Source organism: Columba livia, chromosome 4 (assembly GCF_036013475.1).
Source record: "Columba livia isolate bColLiv1 breed racing homer chromosome 4, bColLiv1.pat.W.v2, whole genome shotgun sequence".
In the NCBI taxonomy this organism is placed as follows: domain Eukaryota; kingdom Metazoa; phylum Chordata; class Aves; order Columbiformes; family Columbidae; genus Columba; species Columba livia.
This window is the reverse complement of record NC_088605.1, coordinates 2,021,673-2,044,211: the sequence shown is the minus strand read 5'-3', so window position 1 is coordinate 2,044,211 and position 22,539 is coordinate 2,021,673. Positions and strand designations below refer to the sequence as shown.

General features: G+C 55.5%; 1 protein-coding gene across 1 annotated transcript; it reads left to right on the top strand.

Annotated features, from left to right (window-relative positions):
- Nucleotides 1-348: 348 nt before the first annotated feature.
- On the top strand, nucleotides 349-22,525 carry FBXO41 (F-box protein 41). Its single transcript, XM_065060191.1, has 13 exons — nucleotides 349-910; nucleotides 2,872-3,801; nucleotides 7,054-7,282; nucleotides 7,580-7,659; nucleotides 8,277-8,587; nucleotides 9,256-9,497; nucleotides 10,289-10,404; nucleotides 10,972-11,124; nucleotides 13,060-13,155; nucleotides 14,122-14,240; nucleotides 14,449-14,607; nucleotides 15,659-15,774; nucleotides 16,812-22,525. The coding sequence occupies exons 2-13, from the start codon at nucleotides 3,080-3,082 to the stop codon at nucleotides 16,872-16,874; spliced, it is 2,406 nt and encodes an 801-aa protein (XP_064916263.1). The 5' UTR covers nucleotides 349-910; nucleotides 2,872-3,079; the 3' UTR covers nucleotides 16,875-22,525.
- Nucleotides 22,526-22,539: the final 14 nt, after the last annotated feature.

The window sequence follows — 22,539 nt, the reverse complement described above, 5'->3', positions numbered from 1 at the left end:
AAAGGACCAGATGAGGACCAAACCACAGTGCTCAGGGGCTGTATCAGGACCAAGCCAGGGATCAAACCAGGGTGCTTGGGGAGTGGATCAGGACCAAGCCAGGGATTAAACCAGGGTGCTTAGGGACTAGATCAGGACCAAGTCAGGGTCCTTGCTACTCAGGGTCCCTGCACCCACACCAGCTGCCCCCTCCAAGGGGATGCTCTGGGGTGATCGCAGCTGGGCCCAAACCAGGGGCAGGGGCTTCCCTGGGGGGTCCAAGGGTGGGGTTTGGGGGCAGAGGATGATGCACAGCAGCAAGGCTGCCGAGAGCCCGCTGCCGTGTTCATGGGGAGACAGGCAGAGGGAGCTGTGAGGGAGGAAAGCGGCAGAGAAACAGCCCAGGATCTGGCTGCAAAGGAGGAGGAGGCGGCTGCAAGCGCTCACCCTCCCTCCATCCATCCCTCCATCCCTCCTCCCCTGCATCCCTCACCGCTGCCTTTACCAGGCACAGGCCCCCAGGGACCCGCCGTCCCCAGGGCGCTCAGCAGCCTTCACCCTCCCACCATCCCACCAGGGCCTTCAGCCTCAGCCCCCCTCCTTCCTCCTCCTCCTCCTCCTCCTCCCGCAGCCACCACCCTCCATCCCTCCATCCCCAGGGCCTGGCTGCCATGGAGGTGCTGCCTGCGGGGAGCCGGCTGCTTCCCGCTGCTCCTGCCCGCATCCCTCCTGCCCAGCATCACTCCTTCCCCACAAAGCCCTGATCACCCGCCTCCTTTGTGCACCGGAGCGGGGTGTACGTGCTCCGTCCATCCCCCGCCGGAGCCCCCCACTTTCGTTGCGCTCGGTGGGGACGGTGACTGTGAGGACGCAGGAGAGATGCTGCCCTGGCCGGAGGAGCCGAGCGCAGGAGGTCGGCGACGAGAAGCAGGTACGGGGCGAAGCGAGATGATGTGCTGGGTGGCGGCGGCTTGTCCCCAAGATGCTGCTCACCCAGGGCCACAGGGGAGCAAGGGGGGACACAGCGGGGACAAAGCCATTGCCAGGAGATGAGGAGGGACCTGCTGCTCGATGAAGATGCTGGGGTGGCGGTGGGGGGCTGGATGCACCCTGACTTTTCATACCCACCTCCTGCACCTCATCCTCAGCCACCCTCACCCATCATCGTGCCCCCCACCCAACGCAGCCTCAGCCGGGGATGATGGGGACCAGCGGGTACCAGCAGCATCCCACCCCCCGCAGCATCCGCCACCCTCCTTCTCCATCCCCCCTCCATCCCTCTTCAGCGGAGCTGCCTGCTGGCAATTTTGTTTTATTTGGGGATGGCAAGGGGAAGGAAAAATATGAAACAAAGCAAAGAAAGGCTCCATGATGAATGGCAGGTGAAGCAGCGTGGGGATGGATTTCACCCGCTGCTGCAATCTCCCGGCAGCCGGGAGCGTTTCCTGGCTCCGGATGCCTGTGGGTTTTGTCAGCCGTAGTAATGACTCCACTAATAATTCCCTTAAATCCCGGTCATGTTAAGGAGGGAGAAAAGGTTTTGTGGTCAGGGTAGGACCTGGTGGACAGGGATGGGGTGGCATGTGCATTCAGACACCCCCCCACCCCGGGCCAGATCCTGCCATCATTTATGGTTGGGAAATACGGAGCGAGGCGGATTGGGTGCCCCGGGAGACGCGGGCAGGGATCCAGGCCTGCGATATCGGTGACAATGATGCTGTGGCCCCGTCCCTACAGTGGAAAAGCGCTTTCTCATCCCATCAGCAGGAACCGAAGTTGCCGGCGGTGCTTTGTGTTTGCCAGGTTTCACCCAGGCGGGGGTTAACATGCGAGGGTGCATTTTGTAACGACCCCAAAACCCAGCCAGGCAGCTCCAGAAATCCTCCCAGCACGTCTTATTTTTATCTTTTTTCTGCATAGATTTCTTGTCTTCACTGATTTTTCCCTAAAAAGTGGGTTTTCAGACCTCACGGCCCAGTTTTGCCCTCCAAGGGGGGTGCTGAGCCATGGGGGGACAAGCACATGGAGGGTTCGGTGGTGGTTTGGTGCTCACCAAGGCTGGTGGTGATGGGGTGTAAGCATCTTGAAGAGATTTTGGGGTGGTGGGAAGAGCCCTTTGTGAGATATCGAAGAGGGATGAGTGAGAGATGCTCCCACCCATGGGTGCTGTTGGTGCTTTGGGGTGAAAGCACCACAAAAATGCACCCTGATGGGTGCTGGTGCCTCCCACACTGCAAGAGACCACGGTGACTTCCCAAGCTGGATTAATCCCATTTCACAAGGGTGAGGGTTTTTTCCCCACCCCGATATCTTGGAGGGTTTTGCGAGTGGGTGTTGCGCACATTTCCAAGGGTTGTGGATCTTCCTAAATGTGGAGGTTCCCAAGGACTGTGCCCATTCCCAAGGGTTATGGATCTTCCCAAGGGTCATGGATCTTCCCAAGGGTTGTGGATCTTCCCAAAGGCTGTGGGTCTTCTCAAGCATTGTGCACCTCCCCAACGGGTGGCGGAACCTTCCCAATGGTTACGGATCTTCCCAAAGGTTGCACACCTTCCCAAGGTTTGTGCACATTTCCAAATATTGTGGATCTTCCCAAGGGTTGTGGAGCTTCCCAAAGGTTGTGGAGCTTCCCAAAGTTTGTGTGCTTTTCCGACGGTAGCGGATCTTACTGAGGGTTGTGGATGTTTCCAAGGGTTGTGGATGGTTCCAAGGGTTTGCACATTCCTAAGGGCTTTGCACCTTCTTGAGCATTGTGCACCCTCCAAAGGGTTGTGCATGAGTAGGAGAAACACGGGAGGGTGGGCTGGAGGCAGAGGGGGGACAAAGAAGGATCAAGCAGGGACTTTTGGGGACCCGCCATCCCTGTATCACTAACCCCGCTATCTCTTGCAGCGCCTGGCACCAGCCGATGCTGATACATCCCCCAGAACTACTGGACCCCCCACTTCCACGCCAGGTCTCTCCCCCCGCCATGCCCCAGCAGAGCCGCGGCCCCACTGCCCTGGGCTCCCCAACCCATCCCAAGTGCCACCACTCCATCCATCCCACGCCATGACCGTGGCCATGCAGTTCCCCTGCGCCAGGGACGCGTAGCTGAGGGATGGCCTCGCTGGACCTGCCCTACCGGTGTCCGCGCTGCGGGGAGCACAAGCGTTTCCGCAGCCTCTCCTCGCTGCGGGCACACCTGGAGTACAACCACACCTACGAGACCCTCTATGTCCTCTCCAAGACCAACAGCATCTGCGATGCTGCCGTCTTCCCCTTGGCCGCCGACGGGGCCTTGCTGACGCCGGCTGCCCGGCGGGACTACTTTGAGAGCACCTCCTTCCAAGGCAAGGACCAACGCTTCTCCTGCGACCTCGTCCCCGCCGAGGAGCTGGAGCCAGCCCCGTCCTCCTCCCCCTCGCCCCGTTATGTCCACGAGATCGAGATCCCGCTGACGGAGATCTTCACCCGGGGCAAAGCCGTGACGCCGGCCCCAGCGCCACCGGCCACGATGGACGCTGCCTATGAGGAAGGTTTGGCTCGCCTGAAGATCCGCGCCTTTGAGAAGCTGGAGGTGGACAAGCGGCTGGAGAAGCTGACGGAGGAGGTGGAGCAGAAGATTGCCTCGCAGGTGGGCCGGCTGCAGATGGAGCTGGACCGCAAGAGCTCAGAGCTGGAGAAGGCCAAGCAGGAGAGTCTGCGGCTCAGCCGGGAGAAGCAGGAGCTGGAGGACCGGGCATCCGAACTGTCCCGCCAAGTGGATGTCAGTGTGGAGATGTTGGCCTCCCTCAAGCAGGACCTGGTGCAGAAGGAGCAGGAGCTCACCCGCAAGCAACAGTGAGTCCTTTGCCCCTTCTCCTGGCTGTAGGGTGGGGGGAATTTGGTCCCTGGTGGTGAACCCCAGGAGCCCAACACCATCACCAAACCCTCAGACTAAGTGGTGTGGCAATGCCCATCAGTGTCATCACTCATCAGGTTTTGCATCTTCTCCCAGTGTCCATGTAGACCTGAGCATCTCCATGTCTGTGACCAAGATGGGTCATGTCATGCCAGACATTGTCCCAAAGCCATCAGTGTCCCCAGGATGTAGCCAAGCTGGGGGTGTACATGGTCGTCCCGCTGTCCTGCCAAAGAACGTGGTGGTGGCCATGTTGCTGCAACCCATCTCTAGTACCAAAGGGTGTCCCCCAAAACCAGGGCTGGGTCATCCCCTCTGACTCCGCAGCTGAATCATCCAGCCCTATATGACCTGAGCATTCCCATCAACCTGTCCTGTGGTCATAGACACGAGAGGAGCCACCTTGGCCATACCCAGTTCAGGGTTTTTCTCCCAGAAGAAGGGTGGGTTAGCCCAAGGGGTATGACCTCTGTTTACTGGTGGTACCATGGCATTGCCATCCTCACTTTCATCCCACGTTCCCTGCTCAATACCCTCTTCCCACCCCAGCACTGCTCCTGAGTTTCCCTCCAGTCGAGCATTGGGTCATTTTGCCCATCGGTGTTGCTCAAGTGAACTAGACCTTGTTCCTCAGGAGTTTCTTAGCAAAGCTGGAGGCCACCATGGGGTCCAGGAAGTCAGTGAGGAGTGGTTTACTGAGGGACAGTCATGATTGTGCTGTGTTGGGAACACTGGTGGGATTCCTCAAGGACTTGTCTTGATCCCCACCATCATCAGCATGTTCGTTAATGACTTTGGCTCTAAAATAATGATCACGGCTCAGAAACAAGGTTCACAGGATGTGCCGGTGGTGGGCATGGTCCTGGGATGAGGAGCAGGATGATGCTAGAGCCAGATGGGGACAACAACTCTTGGTCTGGATGCATGTGTGCGACACAGGCAACAGGGACGGTTGGGGAACAGCCACCAGCTGCCTCGGGGGTGTTGTCCAGGGGCATATTGGGGTGAGTGGTGGCAGGACGATGGCCACCAGAGTGCACAAATCTGGAGCGGACAGAGGGTGACCAATGGGTCAAACACATCTTGTTCCATCTGTGGTGGAGCCTGGACACCATTACCACCTAAGAACCTGGTTTTATGCCCCAAAAGTTCTTCCTGGGCCTCTCTTTCCTTAGACAAACCCTCCTGCCCCTTGACTGTCCCCATCAGTCCCCTCCAGCCCGAGTGACAAAATCCCACACCAGGTTGCAGAGAGAGTGTGGGAAGAGCTGATGAAAAAACCTTTTATTTTACCTGGATGTGGGGAAATCATCAGAAACCATTTCCATTGACAAAGCCAGTTTCAGGTTTCCCCAAGAACCAAACATTTCCCAGGACATTTCCCAGCTCCGAAACACCCCAAGGCCGGTGTGTTTTCTTTTGCTCCTGAGCTCCGTTTCCTTTGCCAAGGGATATTTTTCCACCCAGTCCATGGGACCAAGAGAGATGCAGGTGATAACCATCAGCATCGCCTTACACCCGCTGCACCAGCACCCATTTGCCTTCCAAATCTGCTGGGGCCCCTCTGGGAACTTTCCCAGATCGTCACTGGGTGGCTCCCAGGCTCACCCTGCACATGGCAGGTTGGGGGGCAGTTAATTGGTAATTAGATGGCAGTTAATAAGTGGCAATTGGAATGATGCTGCTAAGGGCTGCCCTCTTCTTTTCCTTCATGCTCCTGTGCAGATCGGTGCAGTCAGGTGTGCGTGGCTGGGTGTGCAACTGCCTGAACGGAGGTTGGAGCATGGAGGGTGTTGGTCTCTTCTCCCAAGTAACAAGTGATAGGACAAGAGGAAACGGCCTCAAGTTGCGCCAGGGGAGGTTGAGGCTGGATGTGGGGAACAATTTCTTCCCCAAAGGGCTGTGGGGCATTGGAACAGGCTGCCCAGGGCAGTGCTGGAGTCACCAGCCCTGGAGGGCTGGACAGACGGACATGAGGTTCTCAGGACATGGGGCAGTGCCAGGGATGGGGGAACAGTTTGAGTCGATGATCTTGAGGGTCTTTTCCGACCAAAATGATTCTGTGATTCTATGATTCTATGGTCAGGTGTGCACAGTTGGTTATGTACGGATGGGTGTGCACCGTCAGGTGTGCACGAGACAGACACGCAGAGCTGTGTTTGTACATCTACAGAGGCTCAAGGACGCTGAATGAAGGTGTGATAGCAGTTGTGCACATATGTGTGTGTGTGTGTGTGTGTGCAGGTGTGGTCGGTGCTGGGAGTGTTGAGGTGCACACCTGCATTTGTGTTTTCATAGTGCTTGTGCACATGAGGGCGGCTCTGTGCGTGTGTTGGGTGCACGATGTCCGTGCATGCGTGTGTGCCTGTACAGGTGTGCACATGCTGCCTTCAGAGGGCACATGCATTTGCAGGGGCCATGGCCTCTGTGTTTTGGTTGTTGTGTTTTTTATGTTTTGTGCGATGGCCACACGTGGTTTTGGGTTGTGTGTGACGGCTGCATGTGTCTGGGTGTACGTGCCCATGTTTTTGGGAGGCGGATGATGTTGGTTTGTGTGTGTGTGCCTGGGAACATGTGTGTGCGAGACAGGAAGGGAACGCTCATGTCACTGAACCACCAGCACATTCTACGCCAGGGCTGGCTGCGTTTTGGGGATGACATCTCAGCACCTCAGCAGGGTGAACCGTGCCCATCTGCAGGCTCCAAGCTCCCCACTGCCTGCTAATTAATGTGTTAATGAGGGAGCCAGGGTCCTGCAACCACTGGGGTTAACGAGGTATAAGGCTGAGCAGGGGTTTAGTGCCTTCAAGGCTTAAGATCTTTAAGTCTGACCTGGACAAGGTGGGTTATCACTGCCATCCTACATCATCCCATGGCATCATCGTCATTCTCATCCCTCTGCTCCATCGTGCTCAGAGTCCTGACTCCAGCCCTGGGGTTGATGTATATCCCAGCAAAAGTGCTGGCGATGTTATGTCCCCCAAAACCAAGGTGACCACATCCACTCTGCATACCTGGAGCATACCTTGGTCCCTGCTCTGCCCTAAACCATGCCCAGACCCAAACCAGGCTGATGATGGAGTGGTCCAGATCCTTGAGCATCCATGACCCTCCACCCCAGATTGCAGACAGGTGCTTAACAGGGATGGGTGGGGATGGATTGAGGTGTCACCCATGGTCCCTCCATGCAGGGAGGTGCTGCAGATCGACCAGTTCCTGAAGGAGACAGCAGCCCGTGAGGCCAACGCCAAGGTTCGCCTCCAGCACTTCATCGAGGAGCTGCTGGACCGGGCAGACCGGGCCGAGAAGCAGCTCCAGATCATCAGCAGCAGCTGCGGCACCACCCCAAATGGCAGCTTGGGACGCTGTGGCACGCCAGGGGCCAAGGCCACCGGCCGACCGGTACCTCCACGGGCACAGGTACGGGCAACCCAACGTTTTCGGGCATGCACCCATGTGGCTTTGCTGGTGGCTGCAAAGGTTGAGTGGGGAGGTGTAGTGACCCCCATCTCGTTCCTGTGGGGACATGGGTAATGCCAGGTGGGGGGATCCCGAAGTTGTTTCTTGGTGGGTCTGTATTTCCGCGTTCCACTGGGGTATGACTTCACTCCAAAACGCAGCTGGTGCTGGGTGGGTTATTGGGGTTGTCTCCCTTGACTGCACCAGCCACATTTTGAGTTTCACCACATCGGTTCCTCTTGTATTGTCTCTTTGCAGAGAGATCGGCACCCAGGGCCAGGGGTGGTCGTGCACGGTCCTTACGGTGTGTCCAACCAGCGCTCCTCCTCCAGCACGGGGTGAGTCTCCCCATCAGTTCAGTTTTGGGCCTCTCACACCAAGAAAGGCCTTGAGGTGCTGGAGTGAGTGGAGAGAAGGGAACGGAGCTGCTGAGGGGCTGGACCACAAGTGTGATGGACCGACTGAGGGACCTGGGGGGTTCAGCTGGAGAACAGGAGCTGAGGGGAGACCTTCTGATCTCTGAACTGCCTGAAAGGAGCTTGGAGCCAGGGGGGTCGGGCTCTACTCCCCAGGAACAAGCGCCAGGAGCAGAGGAAACGGCCTCAAGTTGCGCCAGGGGAGGTTGAGGTTGGATGTGGGGAACAATTTCTTCCCCAAAGGGCTATGGGGCATTGGAACAGGCTGCCCAGGGCAGTGCTGGAGTCACCAGCCCTGGAGGGGTTTAAAATACACAGAGATGAGGTTCTCAGGGACATTGGCCAGTGCCAGGGGTGGGGGAACGGTTGGACTCAACAAACTTGAGGGTCTTTTCCAACCAAATGGTTCTATGATTCTATCCACGCTGTCCATTTGGGATTTTAATGGGATGCTCATTTTGGTGGGTGAGGGGCTGATGGGACGGGATGCACACCTGCATACCCCAGTGAGCGCTAGGTTGAGCATCCCCATCCCCCAGAGCCTCGAGCCGGGTGAAAGCCGTGTCGCAGAGCTCGGGCTGCTATGACAGCGACAGCGCGGAGCCATGTCCCACTGATGACACCGCAGATGGACATCCCTACCCAGCGCGGGACGGCGGCCGGGGCTCGGGGCTGCGCCGACAAGCCATCCAAAACTGGCACCGCCGGCCCTACCGCAACAGCACCGAGGGCGAGGAGGGGGACGTCTCCGACGTGGGGTCCCGCACCACTGAGTCAGAGGCTGAGGGCTGGGAGCCAGAGGGACCCGGATCCGCTGCATCCCGACCTGGTGGCAGCTGTCGGCTGACGGGTGAGACCATAACGGGATCTTCTGGTGTGGTGAGAGGATGGGGAGGATGGAAGGTGGGGGATGGAGATGACTCCTTGGCTCTGCAAGGAGCATCCCTTTCCCATCATCCTCCCCAGCTGCTGGTGGCAACTCATTGTGAGGCCCCATCTGGAGTACTGTGCCCAGTTCTGGGCTCTCCAGTTTAAGAAGGACAAGGAGCTACTGTAGAGAGTCCAGTGGTGTGCTAGAAAGGTGCTGAAGGATCTGGAGCATCTTTCTTATGAGAAAAGACTGAGAGAGCTGGGGCTGTTCAGCCTGGAGAAGAGAAGCTGAGAGGGGATCTTATAAATGTTTATAAATCTGTCCAGGGTGGGTGTCAGAGGATGGACCAGACTCTGTTCAGTGGTGCCCAACACCAGGGTGAGGGGCAACAGGCACAGACTGAAACACAGGAGGTTCCATCTGAATATGAGGAGAAACTTCTTTCCTGTGAGGTGGCAGAGCCTGGCCCAGGCTGCCCAGAGAGGTTGTGGAGTCTCCTTCTCTGAGACATTCAAACCCGCCTGGACACAACCCTGTGTGATCTGCTCTGGTGACCCTGCGTGAGCAGGTGGGTTGGGCTGGGTGATCTCCAGAGGCCCCTTCAACCCCAACCAGTCTGTTTTTCTGTGTGATTCTGTGTCCCACAGCCAGGACCGAGGGGCCAGGGGGCAAGGTGGGCCGACTGGAGAGGGGCAGCCCAGGCCACTCCAGCGAGGTGATCAGCCCCGAGATCCTCAAGATGCGAGCGGCTCTTTTTTGCATCTTCACCTACCTGGACACCAAGACGCTGCTCCGGGCGGCTGAGGTGTGCAAGGACTGGAAGTTTGTGGCCCGGCACCCAGCCGTGTGGACCCGGGTGCTGCTGGAGAACGCCAGGGTGTCCTCCAAGGTACCAGGGATGGGGATGGAACTGCCCGGGGTGAGATCTCTTTTACAGAAAAGTGAAGCCATGCAAGCATCTCGCTTGCGTTGATTGTCATGGGAACACGCGTGCACACAGATGTGTGCTTGCACCAGTGGCTGGATGTGTTGCATGTTCGTGTTATTCAGGCTGAGAGAGTTGGGGCATTCAGCCTGGAGAAAAGAAGGCTCAAGGGAGACTTTATTGTGGCCTTTCCGGACTTAAAAGGGGCGAGAAGAAAGATGGGGACAGACTTTTGAGCAGGGCCTGTTGTGATACGACAAGGGGTGATGGTTTTAAACTCAAGGAGGGAGATTCAGGCTGGACATGAGGAAGAAATTGTTGCCCTGAGGGTGGTGAGAGCCTGGCCCAGGTTGGCCAGAGAGGTGGTGGATGAACCATCCCTGGAGACATCCCAGGCCAGGCTGGACGGGGCTCTGAGCAACCTGAGCTGCTGAAGATGTCCCTGCTCATGGCAGGGGGGCACTGGAGGAGCTGGGAAGGTCCCTTCAACCCAAACTATTGTATTCTATTCTGTTTATTCATACATGCATGCCTGTGGGTATGAGTTCACATGTGCACATGTTTTCACTTGCTTTTGTGGTCACACCCATGATTTTGTTGCACGTGTGACCTTGCATGTGCATTTTCACATATTTACATTGTGTGTGCATACAGAAATGCCTCTGTGTGTGTGTGCGCCCAAGACAGCCAATGATGGGGGGCATGGGGCATGCCAAGAACTTCCTCCTTGGTGACAGCCACCTCTGTTCCCCCAGTTCCTGGCCATGCTGTCTCAGTGGTGCACCCAGATGCACTCCCTCACTCTCCAAAACCTCAAGCCACGCCAGCGGGGGAAGAAGGAGAGCAAGGAGGACTACATGAAGAGCACACGGTGAGTCCTCGCATCCTGGGCACTCTCCTCCCACAGCCAGAGCTGCTGGTCCTCAGGGATTGTGATGCTCCATGAGTCCCTATGTCCCATTTCCACTGACAGACATTCAATGTACACCATTCAATGTACACCAGCTCCTGCTGGTGGGAGACGTTCTGATCTCTGCAACGGCCTGAAAGGAGCTTGGAGCCAGGGGGGTCGGGCTCTGCTCCCCAGGAACAAGCGCCAGGAGCAGAGGAAACGGCCTCAAGTTGCGCCAGGGGAGGTTGAGGTTGGATGTGGGAACAATTTCTCCCCCAAAGGGCTGTGGGGCATTGGAACAGGCTGCCCAGGGCAGTGCTGGAGTCACCATCCCTGGAGGGTTGGACAGACGGACATGAGGTTCTCAGGGACACGGGGCAGTGCCAGGGTTGAGTGAACAGTTGGACTCAGTGATCTTGAGGGTCTTTTCCAACCAAAATAATTATCTGATTCTATGACATGTCACCCTCCTGGGGTGGTCCTGGGGTGGCCATGGGGTGTGTGGGATCACGTCCCCATGCCTGACCCTGCCTCCATCCTTGGCAGGGGCTGCCTGGAAGCTGGGCTGGAGTCCTTGCTGAAGGCGACAGGCAGCAACCTGCTCATCCTCCGCATCTCGCACTGCCCCAACGTGCTGACGGACCGCTCACTCTGGCTGGCCAGCTGCTACTGCCGGGCCCTGCAGGCTGTCACCTACCGGTAAGGCTGGCCACCAGCATCCCCCCTCTTGCCCATGTGGGACCGTGTGGTTCCCTGGCTGGGAGAAGGCTCGGAAGGTCCATGGGATGTGCTGGGACTCCTCTGATGCCCATCCCCATTCCCTGTTAGAACGCAGCCTATCTGGCCAGATGTGAAGGACCCACCTTCCCATGTTCCCAGCCCAGCAGCAGCCCCAATGTCCCCAGTGCAAGCTGTCCTTGCAATTCTCATCATCTTCTGGTGTGTTCCCATGCAGATGTTTCCCTTCCAGCTCCGTTCCCACCATCCTGTCACCGATCTCACCCCAGCTGAAGGTGTGACCAGGGTCTTGGTAATGAGATGCTGCTTTATGTTAGAGAAGGGTGAAGATGAGGTGCACCAACACCAGGGCTCAGTGAGGTCCCACCTGACTGTCACCCCTTGATGAAGGCTCCTAATGGGGAGCGAAGACCTTGTGGTCTCTCTGTCCTGGGAGAGAAGAATGGCTCTGATTGCTAAGACCCAACTTGGAGACCTTGCCCAAGAGCAAGAACACAAGACCCATAATGGTGTAAGTCCTGAAGGTCCTGAAGAAGATCACTGACTGCTCCTGGGCCTTGGCCATCTCCTGAGGAGTCTCTGCTTCTCATGGAGACAGGATTTAGCTTTCCTAAGTTCTCAAGGAAGATGATCCTTGCTCCACTGTGCCCTGCAGATGACCACTTCATCTTCTGCATCCATTCCACCTGCAGCCCACGGGTGTCCTCATCCAGCCCACGATGGAGAATCCTTCAGGCAGGAAAGCACGCCCAGCCAGCTCCTCCGTGTTGACCAAGCTGGGTTTAACCCAAATACTCCTCCATCGGCCCTTCCAAGGGCATTAGAGCAAGCCCAAGAGCTCCTGGCACGTTGGCAACCTGTGACTCTGACTCATGTTCTAATCAACCTGCCACACTCTCAAGCGGCTTTTGGCAGGCATCTTCAGTGGAGATGTGTGAAATGCTCAGGATAACACCCATAATTTATTTTTAGGCTTGCCTGAAATTTCAAAGTAGGTCATTTAGAGTTAGGAAGTGCAGCCTCAGTCTTTGAGAGGGAGCCTGGCACAGTGAAGCAGCCAGGGGCCTCTATCTGGGCTGGTGGCATCAGAACGATGCTCTCTGACATCTCTCCTCCGTTGACTCAGTGCAGGGAGTCGATGGCATCCGTGGAAGCTCCTCGTGGCTGGTGCCACAGAAGCTGGGTGACAGGCACTGTGGCTGCGCTCGGTCAGTGCCATAAACCTACAACTCTGCTACATCCCTGCACGAATCCAGCAGCATCCCATGAGGTCTGTTGTGATACCTCCAAAAAGACTAAGGAGGAGCCCCCAGCAAACATCTGCAGTGACATTTGGCCAACAGTCACCTATAGATGTGGTAGCACAACCATGGAGCTGGTATGGAGGCCATGGAGCAGCCAATCCCCTTGGCTGGAGGTTACCACCCATCAGCTGAACCATCTTTACCACCTCCTGGCACCTTCCCCATCCAGGCTGGGCAGATGGCAAGTGAAATCACCCCAATGGGATCTTCAGAGACGTTGTATTTGCTCTGCAAGGGTACCTCTCCTGGCAGTCTCAGTTCAATCACTTGCCACCTTTGCATCTGGAAGACTTCTTGCCTTCACCTTCAACCTCACCTTCACCCACTAACCTCACCTTCGGCCTTACCTTAAACCTCACCTTCTTCCATTTTTCTTGACGTTGCACATCCGTAGGCACAATTCCAGACAGAAATACCTTCAGCCTTCCTGCATGGGTTGGTGGTGGGACTGTCTGGTCCGTGTGTTACAAATAATGACCAGATTTGTACCTCCAAGGGCAGAGAGATGTAGCAGCATGGCGGCTGCAGACACAGCCCCCAAGGTGGCACCACTGCCAGTGGGGGCCACCATGTGTCCCCTGTGTCGTTCCAGGAGCTCTACAGACCCCGTGGGTCATGAAGTCATCTGGGCCCTTGGAGCAGGTTGCAGGGACATCATCTCTCTCCAGGTCGCACCTCTGCATCCGTGGTAAGAGTCATGCTAAGAGGAGACCAGGCTGAGTGAGGGGCACCACAGGGCTGGAAAGAAAGTGGGTACCAGATCCCAATTTGCTTGGGGAGGTGGTCCTTGTGGGATGAGCAGCAATTCTTGAGGCCAGTTTAGGGGACCAGAAGCTCAGCCCCATCTTTCCCTGTGGAGACTGGGAGCTGTTTGGTGTAGGCACCTCCCTGCTGAGCTGGGAAGGTTTCCTGGGAGATTGCTGACACCAGAGATGAAAGAGGAGCTGTGATCGGTCTGGTAGATGAGGCTGAACATCAAACGCTTGTCTGAGCTCCTTGATGTTCATACAACAGCAGCCCTGAAGGGCCTGGATGTTTTCAAAAAGGTGTTGAGTCACTGCACAGGGAGACGACTGCAGTTGGTCTTGCTTTGGAAAAGCATTTTGGGGATGTGGAGATGCTGGTGGGTCCTCACCCCATAGCATCTGGGTGCTCAGGAGCCCATGGCTCACAGAGGTCACTCAGCTCCTCTGGTCCATGCCATGGTGCTGCCTCCTGGTCATTTCTTCTTGTCATGCGAGGTTTGTTGTGATGCCGTGTCCCCCATCAACCTGGACTGAGGTGTACAGAGGGATGTTTCCAAGCAGAAGTTGGCTGTCAAGTCCCTGATGGCTTGTTTCTTCCCTGGGGGAAACGCCACATGGCATTTTGGCTTCTCCACTACTGATTTGACCTCTGGAAGCGACAGAGTTCAGGCACTGGTTCAGATCGCCAGAGGAGAGTGCATGAACCTGCCCTGTCCTGGTTGCAACACAACCATGGGTGGCTGATCAGATGGAGACATCTGCTCTGGAGACACCTCCTTCCAGCGTGGTGACCCCATGTTGGTGAGGTGGAAGAGGTCCCATTCCCAACACTGCTTGTGAGAACGTTCATGGTGAGGGCTGATCTTTTCTACCAGCCTTCCCCAGCTCTTTCTTCTTCATCTCCCCAGCCAGCAGCCGACACGTTTCAGCAACCGCTGCCTTCAGATGATCGGCCGGTGCTGGCCCCACCTGCGGGCGCTGGGCATCGGAGGGGCCGGCTGCGGTGTCCAGGGACTGGCGTCCTTAGGTAAGCAGCTCTTCTGTGATGGGACAAGGAGAAGGGGACCTTGCTGGAGGCAAGGTATCTCCTCTGGGAGATGGCCCACGGGGATTGCAACGGAGAAGACCACACCAAAGACCACCCTGTCACTCCTTGCTGCCACCCATCCCTCCTACTACCCCATTCCTGTTGGTTGTCCTGTGGAGCACTGATGGTGGATGCTCTGTCCTTCTAGCCCGAAACTGCATGCGGCTTCAGGTTCTGGAGCTGGACCACGTGGCAGAGATTAACCAGGAGGTTGCAGCAGAGATGTGTCGAGAAGGGTTGAAGGGGCTGGAGATGCTGGTGCTGACCTCCACACCAGTCACCCCCAAAGCCTTGCTGCACTTCAACAGTAAGTAGCAATGCCAGGGGGGTACATAGCATTATCCGTTGACCAAAAGGCCACCAGATATCCAGATCCATGAACCAGACTGCCTTCCAGCCCCACTGCCAACAGTTGAAGGTGCTGTGACCTCCATGGTAGAAGGTTTCTAAGACCTTGAGGCACTGGAGCGAGTTGAGAGAAAGGAACGGAGCTGGTGAGGGGCTGGAGCACAAGTGTGATGGAGCGGCTGAGGGACCTGGGGGGTTCATCTGGAGAACAGGAGCTGAGGGGAGACCTTCTGATCTCTGAACTGCCTGAAAGGAGCTTGGAGCCAGGGGGGTCGGGCTCTGCTCCCCAGGAACAAGCGCCAGGAGCAGAGGAAACGGCCTCAAGTTGCGCCAGGGAAGGTTGAGGTTGGATCTGGGGAACAATTTCTTCCCCAAAGGGCTGTGGGGCATTGGAACAGGCTTCCCAGGGCAGTGCTGGAGTCACCATCCCTGGAGGGCTGGACAGACAGACATGAGGTTCTCAGGACATGGGGCAGTGCCAGGGGTGGGGGAATGGTTGGACTCCATGATCTTGAGGGTCTTTTCCAACCAAATGATTCTATGACTACAAGAGAGGATCCAACAGCTCCCTGCCAAGCATGGGTTAAGAAAAGCTGATCTTGCCTTGGGCCATAGGGAGGATGGAGACACTCCCTCCATGCTCCCCTTAGTGTGATGGAGGCCTCAGTATCTGTGGCACACATGAGATTCACCCTGGTGTATCTGAGGTTGGATTCACATCATTTCCTGAAGCCATTTGCCAAGACAGGAGCTTCAGGAGGGAAGAGGCATGCAGACGGTGGGAGGTTCTGTGTGAGGTGCCATTCCTGGTGGTCATACCACCCATAGACCACTGTCTTCCCTACAGCACTCTTGATCACCATGACTGGCTCACCTCTACTTCAGGGTGAGGTTTCCCCAAGTGCATAAGGCTTTGAGGAGCACTGGGTGGCTTTTAGGGTCCATCCTGGCTATGGCAAGGCTGTCTCCACACCAGGTATGGCAAGGCCAGGTGGTATCTCTGCCCCCAGGTGTGTGCCGGAACCTGAAGTCCATCGTCGTGCAGGTGGGCATTGTGGACTACTTCAAGGAGCCCCACAGCCCTGAAGCCAAGAAGATGTTTGAAGAAATGGTGAACAAACTCCAGGTAAAGGATGCCGTTCCCAAGTCACGTGTGTCACCGGTCTCATGTCCCCATGGGGTCTGAGGACAAATTCTTTCCCACTGCTGAAGTTTCTCAGTAGAGAACATTTTAGGTCACTTGGGACATCCTGAAGGCTCAGGCTCCTTCAGACACACATGCCCCAAGGCTGAAACAAGATCTAACGTGCTGTGATTCCTTCCCATGGCTTTAATGAGGACTTCTCCTCTGTGGGCTTTTCCCCAGGGACCGAAAGGGGCTGTTGCATCCCTCACAGGGCAACTTATTTGCCAGACTCTGTGAAGTGATTTAAAATCCACACGTGAAACAGGGTTATTAATAATTTTAGTTATGCTGAGTTTCAGCTTGTGATGCTCAACAGGGCTTGGGCTGTCCTTGATCTGGTCAGAGTCTCCAAGGCAAACATCTCCATCCATGTCCAAGGGGAAAAAACAGGTGTTTCTATTTCACTTCATCCTCCAGTTGACTTCATCCCACAGCAGGCTGGGCTCCCATGGGAACATGAGTCAAAAGTCCCGTGAGATGCAAAGCAGGACTTGGGGATGGAGGCCCACCAGTGGGCTCATGTGGTTCCTGCTCCACCACCAAGCCCTGGCATGGGAAAACCAGTGGGGAACGAGACAGACCCACATCCACCCCAAGCTGGGGTCACCTTCAGAGAAGAACCACTTTGGAAGGACTTTCCTTGTGTGGGTGCACACCTCCATGCCATGAAAATCCCACCCGTCCTGCGTGTTGATGTCTTCTACCCCAAACTACCACCTGTCCTTTGGAAATTGTGGGTTTAGCTAAACAGAACCCAAATCCAGATCTAACTTCAAGGGCATGGGATTAAGAGGCATTGAGCCACTCCTACAAGGAGGCCAAATCCCTGTGGGATGCGGTGGTGGGGATGGGACCAGAGCGGATCATTTCCCATGTTGGGCATTCGAGATGTCCTGTCCTCTCCTCTCTCTTGCTCAGCCTACGGAGCAGCAAGACTGCCAGTCCTGCACTGACCACACTCTCTGCTCCTCTTCCAGGCCCTGAGGAAGAGACCCGGCTTCTCCAAGATTTTACACATCAAAGTGGAAGGAAGCTGTTAGACCTTCAGGGAACCACAAAGCACATTCCCTCCTCGGCCCGGCGGAGCCAGAGGTCCCCACGAAACCAAACCCACCATCCGCCGCTCATCCTCTGCTGGACCTGGAGCACGGAGACGCTGGCCCATGCACACAAAAACCCAACAAACTCTTGCAGGCCTTAGTGACTTGCAGCCGGCACTTGTCCCCAGGGCCAGCTCGTGGGCGAGAAGGTGCTACTTAAGGAAATTTTTCAGCTGCCCAAAGAGGCAGATCAATCTCTTTCTGAAGGTGGCTTCAGACCTCCCCATGGCTGCTCATTGCCAAGGATCCTTGTTTGGGGAATGTCTTTTTTTCTTCAAAAATCTCTTTCTGGAGGGTTTTTTGGCCGTTTGATGGTGTTGGAGATGAGGGTGGCTCAGCCCGTCTCTGCGGGCTCTTTGTAGAATGCTGGGGTCAGCATCGCTGCATCCTGGCTGGACCATCCTCATCCTCTCCATGAGCTGATGAAGGTGGGGTGAGAAGGGGCCGTTCCTCCAGAAGAAATGAGGCCCCACATTCCTGCAGGGTTTCTGCTCGTTTTCATTCCATTTGTTGAACAGAGGGGCACCCAAAACCTGGGTAAATACCACCCAGAAACCAGCGGCAACCACGGCACAGGGTGGCCAAGCTGCATCTCGGGAGCTGTAGGAGCCAGAGGACACCAGGAGGGATGGTCGCTCTTCCAGAGGTTTCCAGCCTCACCTCCTCTCCACCCAAACCTTCCTGCCAAGGCAATAAACCACCTCCAAAATCCTCATCCACCAGGAAACACGGGTCATGCTTCTGTCCCCACCAACATCCACCACCCACTCCGGGACAAGTTGTCCCGTGTGGAGAGAGGGACTGGCATGGGACACCCACGTTTGCCATCTCATCGCCTTCCCAAGCAGCCTGAAGGAGAAACCTTGGCCAAATTGTCCTAAAATCCAAAGCTGCTGGTGAAAGCACCAACCCAACTGCCCTGGTAGATCCTTTATCTATGGCCATGGTTTGGGGGTTTTTTTTAATTCTGCTTTTTTCTTCTGGCTGTCTTCTGGCTGCAAGGGCATCGTCCCCCCCAAATATATATATATATATATATATATATATATATATATTATATATATATATGTATATATATATATTTCCCAAAGGAAAAGGGTTTTGAAAGGCATCCAGCGGGGTCAGGTGTGTCCATCCTCCATCACAGGGAGAAGGTGCAGGAGGTGTGACACCAGCAGGGACACCCGTCACAGCACTGCCAGCAGCAGGGACTCCCCGCCACCCTGCACCCCAACCAGCCACGCTTGGACCTGAGATGCTGAGCTGCGAGGAGCTGACTGCGAAAAGCAGATGTTGGAGGTTTGTCCTCTTCTTTGGACCATCGTTGGAGGTTTTGGGGTCTGTTGGCCAGCGTGCCTGTGAGGAGACAACCCTTCCCAGGGCATCTCCCCTTCCTCCAGCCCCACCGATGTGATGGGCTGTCATGGTGCATCCCCCTGGGCTGCAGACCTGGTACCACCTTCCTCTTCCATGTCATGAGAGCTGCAGATCTCAGCCACGAACCTCAATAGAGAACAAAACCTGTTCCAAGTCACTGAAACTGGTGGTGGGCTGGAGGCAGCTCCTGGGTCTCCGACCCCAGAAAGCACCTCAGGAGACCATTTCATCCACCCCTCAACCTCTCTATGCTGTCTTCTCCAAAACAGGGTAGGGGTTTTTGGCCATAACCCTCCGTCTGAAGCACCTCCGTTCCCCCACTGACTGCAGCTTTCCAGGGGAAGGCTGTTCCTTGTATGCACAAAATGTGGGAGCCCCAAAAAAAACATCTGCGAGAAACTACGGCGTCCCACCACGTCCCCATGGGCAGCACTGGATGAGCTCCCTGGCATCAGGGATGAGCTCCACCACGGATTTACCTCCATCCCGGGGAGGCTGGGACACAATCCAGGGGCAAGAGGAGCAAGGGATGCCCCAACCAGCAAAAAAGCCACCCAGCAAAGCTAAAACCTCCCCCAGGGACCACATGGCCACCATCCCATGAGCATGGTCCCAGTGGAGATGTCACCATTCGAAACAGCGCAGAGACTTGTGATATTCCCTTAAAAAGAAAGTAAGTATTTATTTCTATAAAGAAGAAAAAAGATTTTAAAGGAAAATTATATACTCAGCATGTTTATACACTCTATGCTTAAAGACTATCGTGCTGGAGAGTCGTGTCTGAAGACTGAAGGTGGCTGCTCTGGGTTTACTGCGTGTCCATGCCTGGACCATCGCTTGGATGCTCCGGGTCATGGGGAGGCAAGGACAGGGTGATGGGAAGCAGGGGAGATGCTGAGGACTCTTGAAGAAACCTCCTGTGCCCACCAGTGAGGCTGGGGAGGCTGCTGATGCCATTGGTGGCCAAGTCTGCTGATGGCCACCAATGGCCAAGTCTGCTGGTGGCCACCAATGGCCATGTCTGCTGATGCCATCCATGGCAAAGTCTGCTGGTGGCCACCAATGGCCATGTCTGCTGATGCCATCCATGGCAAAGTCTGCTGGTGGTCACCAATGGCCATGTCTGCTGGTGGTCACCAATGGCCATGTCTGCTGGTGGTCACCAATGGCCATGTCTACTGGTGGTCGCCAATGGCCATGTCTGCTGGTGGCCACCAATGGCCAAGTCTGCTGGTGGCCATCCACGGCAAAGTCTGCTGGTTGCCACCAATGGCCGTGTCTGTTGATGCCATCCATGGCCCAGTCTGCTGGTGGTCACCAATGGCCAAGTCTGCTGGTGGCCACCAATGGCCACGTCTGCTGATGCCATCCATGGCGAAGTCTGCTGGCGGCCACCAATGGCCGTGTCTGCTGGTGGTCACCAATGGCCAAGTCTGCTGGTGGCCATCCATGGCAAAGTCTGCTGGTAGTAACCAATGGCCGTGTCTGCTGACGCCATCCATGGCCAAGTCTGCTGGTGGCCACCAATGGCCGAGTCTGTTGGTGGCCACAGCACTGTGGATTGTGGGTGGGTGCGTGATGTCCCCGTTCCCCCGCTACCACAAGCGTTTTGTACGTCACGGCAGGACAACCTCACCTGAATTAGTTGCTTTGAAGTGTCACTGAGACCAGACCACATCACCCACCTGCCCTTGGGCCATTCCCAAAAAGTCCAAGTTCTGACTCAGCAAAGCCACGTTTTTACAAAAATCCTGCGGTGACACAAGACCTTGAGCAGGTTCGAGGATTAGAAGATGGAAAGTGGGGGTTTTTTTCCCCATTTTTCCCAGGCTTGGATGGGTTCCTTCCTCCTCCTCCTTGCCTGGGGATGAAGGCGGCCTGCATGGTGACAAAGGCTTGGTGATGAGAGCCCTGCATCTCCTTGGCCCTCCTGGTGGCTCCTAATTGCCCAGGTTGTTAATGGCAACGAGCTAATTAACGGCTCCATGTTTCCTCCTTGGAAATGTCATATTGATGGTTTCCCTGCTGCTCTCCCTCCCCCACAAACCCCCATCCCAACAGGATGCTCCGGCAATGCTGCCCGTGGCCGTAGGATTCACCGCGTCAGTCGTGGAGTTTCAACCCCATTTCTTCTTGAAATGGCAGAGATGCACAGAAGCACCAAATCCTCCGAGAAAGCCTTGAAATCATGCGGTGAATTGAGGTGCTGGTGGGGAAGGGATCACCGCAGTGGGAGCTCAACCCCATACGAGACCCTAGAGAAGCCCCAAGAGGGACTTTGCGATGACAATCGCCAACAAAAGCCAGGGCACAAGGACCCGACCCGGGTCGAGCATCAGCGATGAGCAACTTTCATAGAATCACAGAATCATTTTGGTTGGAAAAGCCCCTCAAGATCATCAAATCCAACCGTTCCCCCAGCCCTGTCCCTGCCCCATGTCCTGAGAACCTCATGTCCGTCTGTCCAGCCCTCCAGGGGTGGTGCCTCCACCACTGCCCTGGGCAGCCTGTTCCAATGCTCAAGGTCATGGTGATGACCATGTCTGGCAGGGGTTGGATGGACGAGTCCCATGGGACCAGTTTTGGGGGGATTTAGTCCTTTTTCAGGTGATTTTGCCCAAAGTTTCCCCATGGCCAATGCTCATGGCGTTCCCCTTCACTTGAGTTTAGGTGCTGGTCTGGGATCTCCAGAGGAACATCACCAGCAAAGCCACCTCAGGGGCCAAATTTATCCCAAATCCATGTTTTTCTGTCTCCTTGCATGTTGGATTTTCTCGTGTGGGGTCCACAGGAAAAGCGGGGAACCCCACAGGTTGGCTCCGTCCATTTAAACCTCTTTATCAAGATAAAAAAGGCAAGACAATAAATCCCATCTCACCGTGTGGCACAGTCCCAGCTGCCACGGCTTGGCTGGCTTGTTTGGATCCTCCAAAAGGCTCCGAATTTGGTTAAAATAGAACAAAAAAATCACATTAAAAGCGTTGGTAAAGGGTCTTAAAGCGGTCAAACAACGTTTTGTCTCAGCTCTGATAGGAGCCCACCCCAGGAGCTTCAGCATCACTTCAGCCCCTCGTTTTGGGTTGAAAACCTGCAGGTTTGGGTGCAGCGAAAGCATTTGGGAATCGGTGCCAAAAAAACAATAAACAGGGAACAGGGAGATTTTAGCAACTGGGGGTGGTTTATTGTGAATGAAGCATCACAGGGTGTTGCACGGTGAGCGATTCAACCTGCCCTGTCAGTGGGAGATGAAATAACCCCCGGGGTGAAGCTCAAAGTGCCCGAAAGCAGGAAAAATGGGGTGAGGCAAAGGGGGCCGGGGACAAGCGGGTGCAATGGTGGGGGGGTAGGAAGCTGAGAGATAATCAGAGGACGCGCTGCCCCCGGGGAGAGGAAAATATATATAAATATACATCTACAGGAATTGCAATGGTTTCCCTGAACTGGCAGCGTTTGCTCCCCAGTGAGTGATTCCCCATCCAGCACCTCCCCCTCCCCAAAGGCAGCGCCTTCGCCTCCTAAGTTATTTTTTTAAAAACTCTATAAATTTAGGTCTATTTTAGTGTTTTTCGCAGCGACGTGCCAGTGTCTGGAGAACCAAACGTCCCTTTTCCCCACGATCCCTTGATGCTAAACTGGGTCCTTGATGCTAAATCCACCCAATGCTGCTCTGGAGGGGGGAGCAGCAGATTGTGGGGAGCAGCCTGAATTTGGGGGGTCGGAGGAGGCTCTGGGTGGTTTTGGGGGCTGAGGAGGGGGAAGGTGGGAGCTGCCGCCCCTCGGCCGCGGGAAAGCCGTGTTTTTAGCACTTTGGTTGGTACTATCACCTGTAGACGCACTTTGATGTTGTTGCTTTGAAATTTTGCCGAGTGTCAACAATGTGTATTTAAAGAATTACCAAAAAAAATAAGGTGTGTAAAGAGATATTTTATGATTCAGTGGTGAATAAACTCTTGAGATGGAGGTGGGGCTTTCGCTCTGCCCGGGGTCACATTGAATCTGAGCCAGTGGTGCCCAGCACCAAACTGGTTCACACTTTGTGAACAGAATTAATGCATTTTGTGGTGTCACTTCCCTAATTAAATGAGATCTCCAAGGGCTGAGAGTAAATCTCTTCCACTCTCCTTCATTTCAACCCAGCAGACCCTCGTCCCCCCCATGTTCCCCGAGGGGATTTTCCTGCCAAACCCCACAATTCATCCCTGAGGCACCAGCAGCCCCAAAAAAAGAC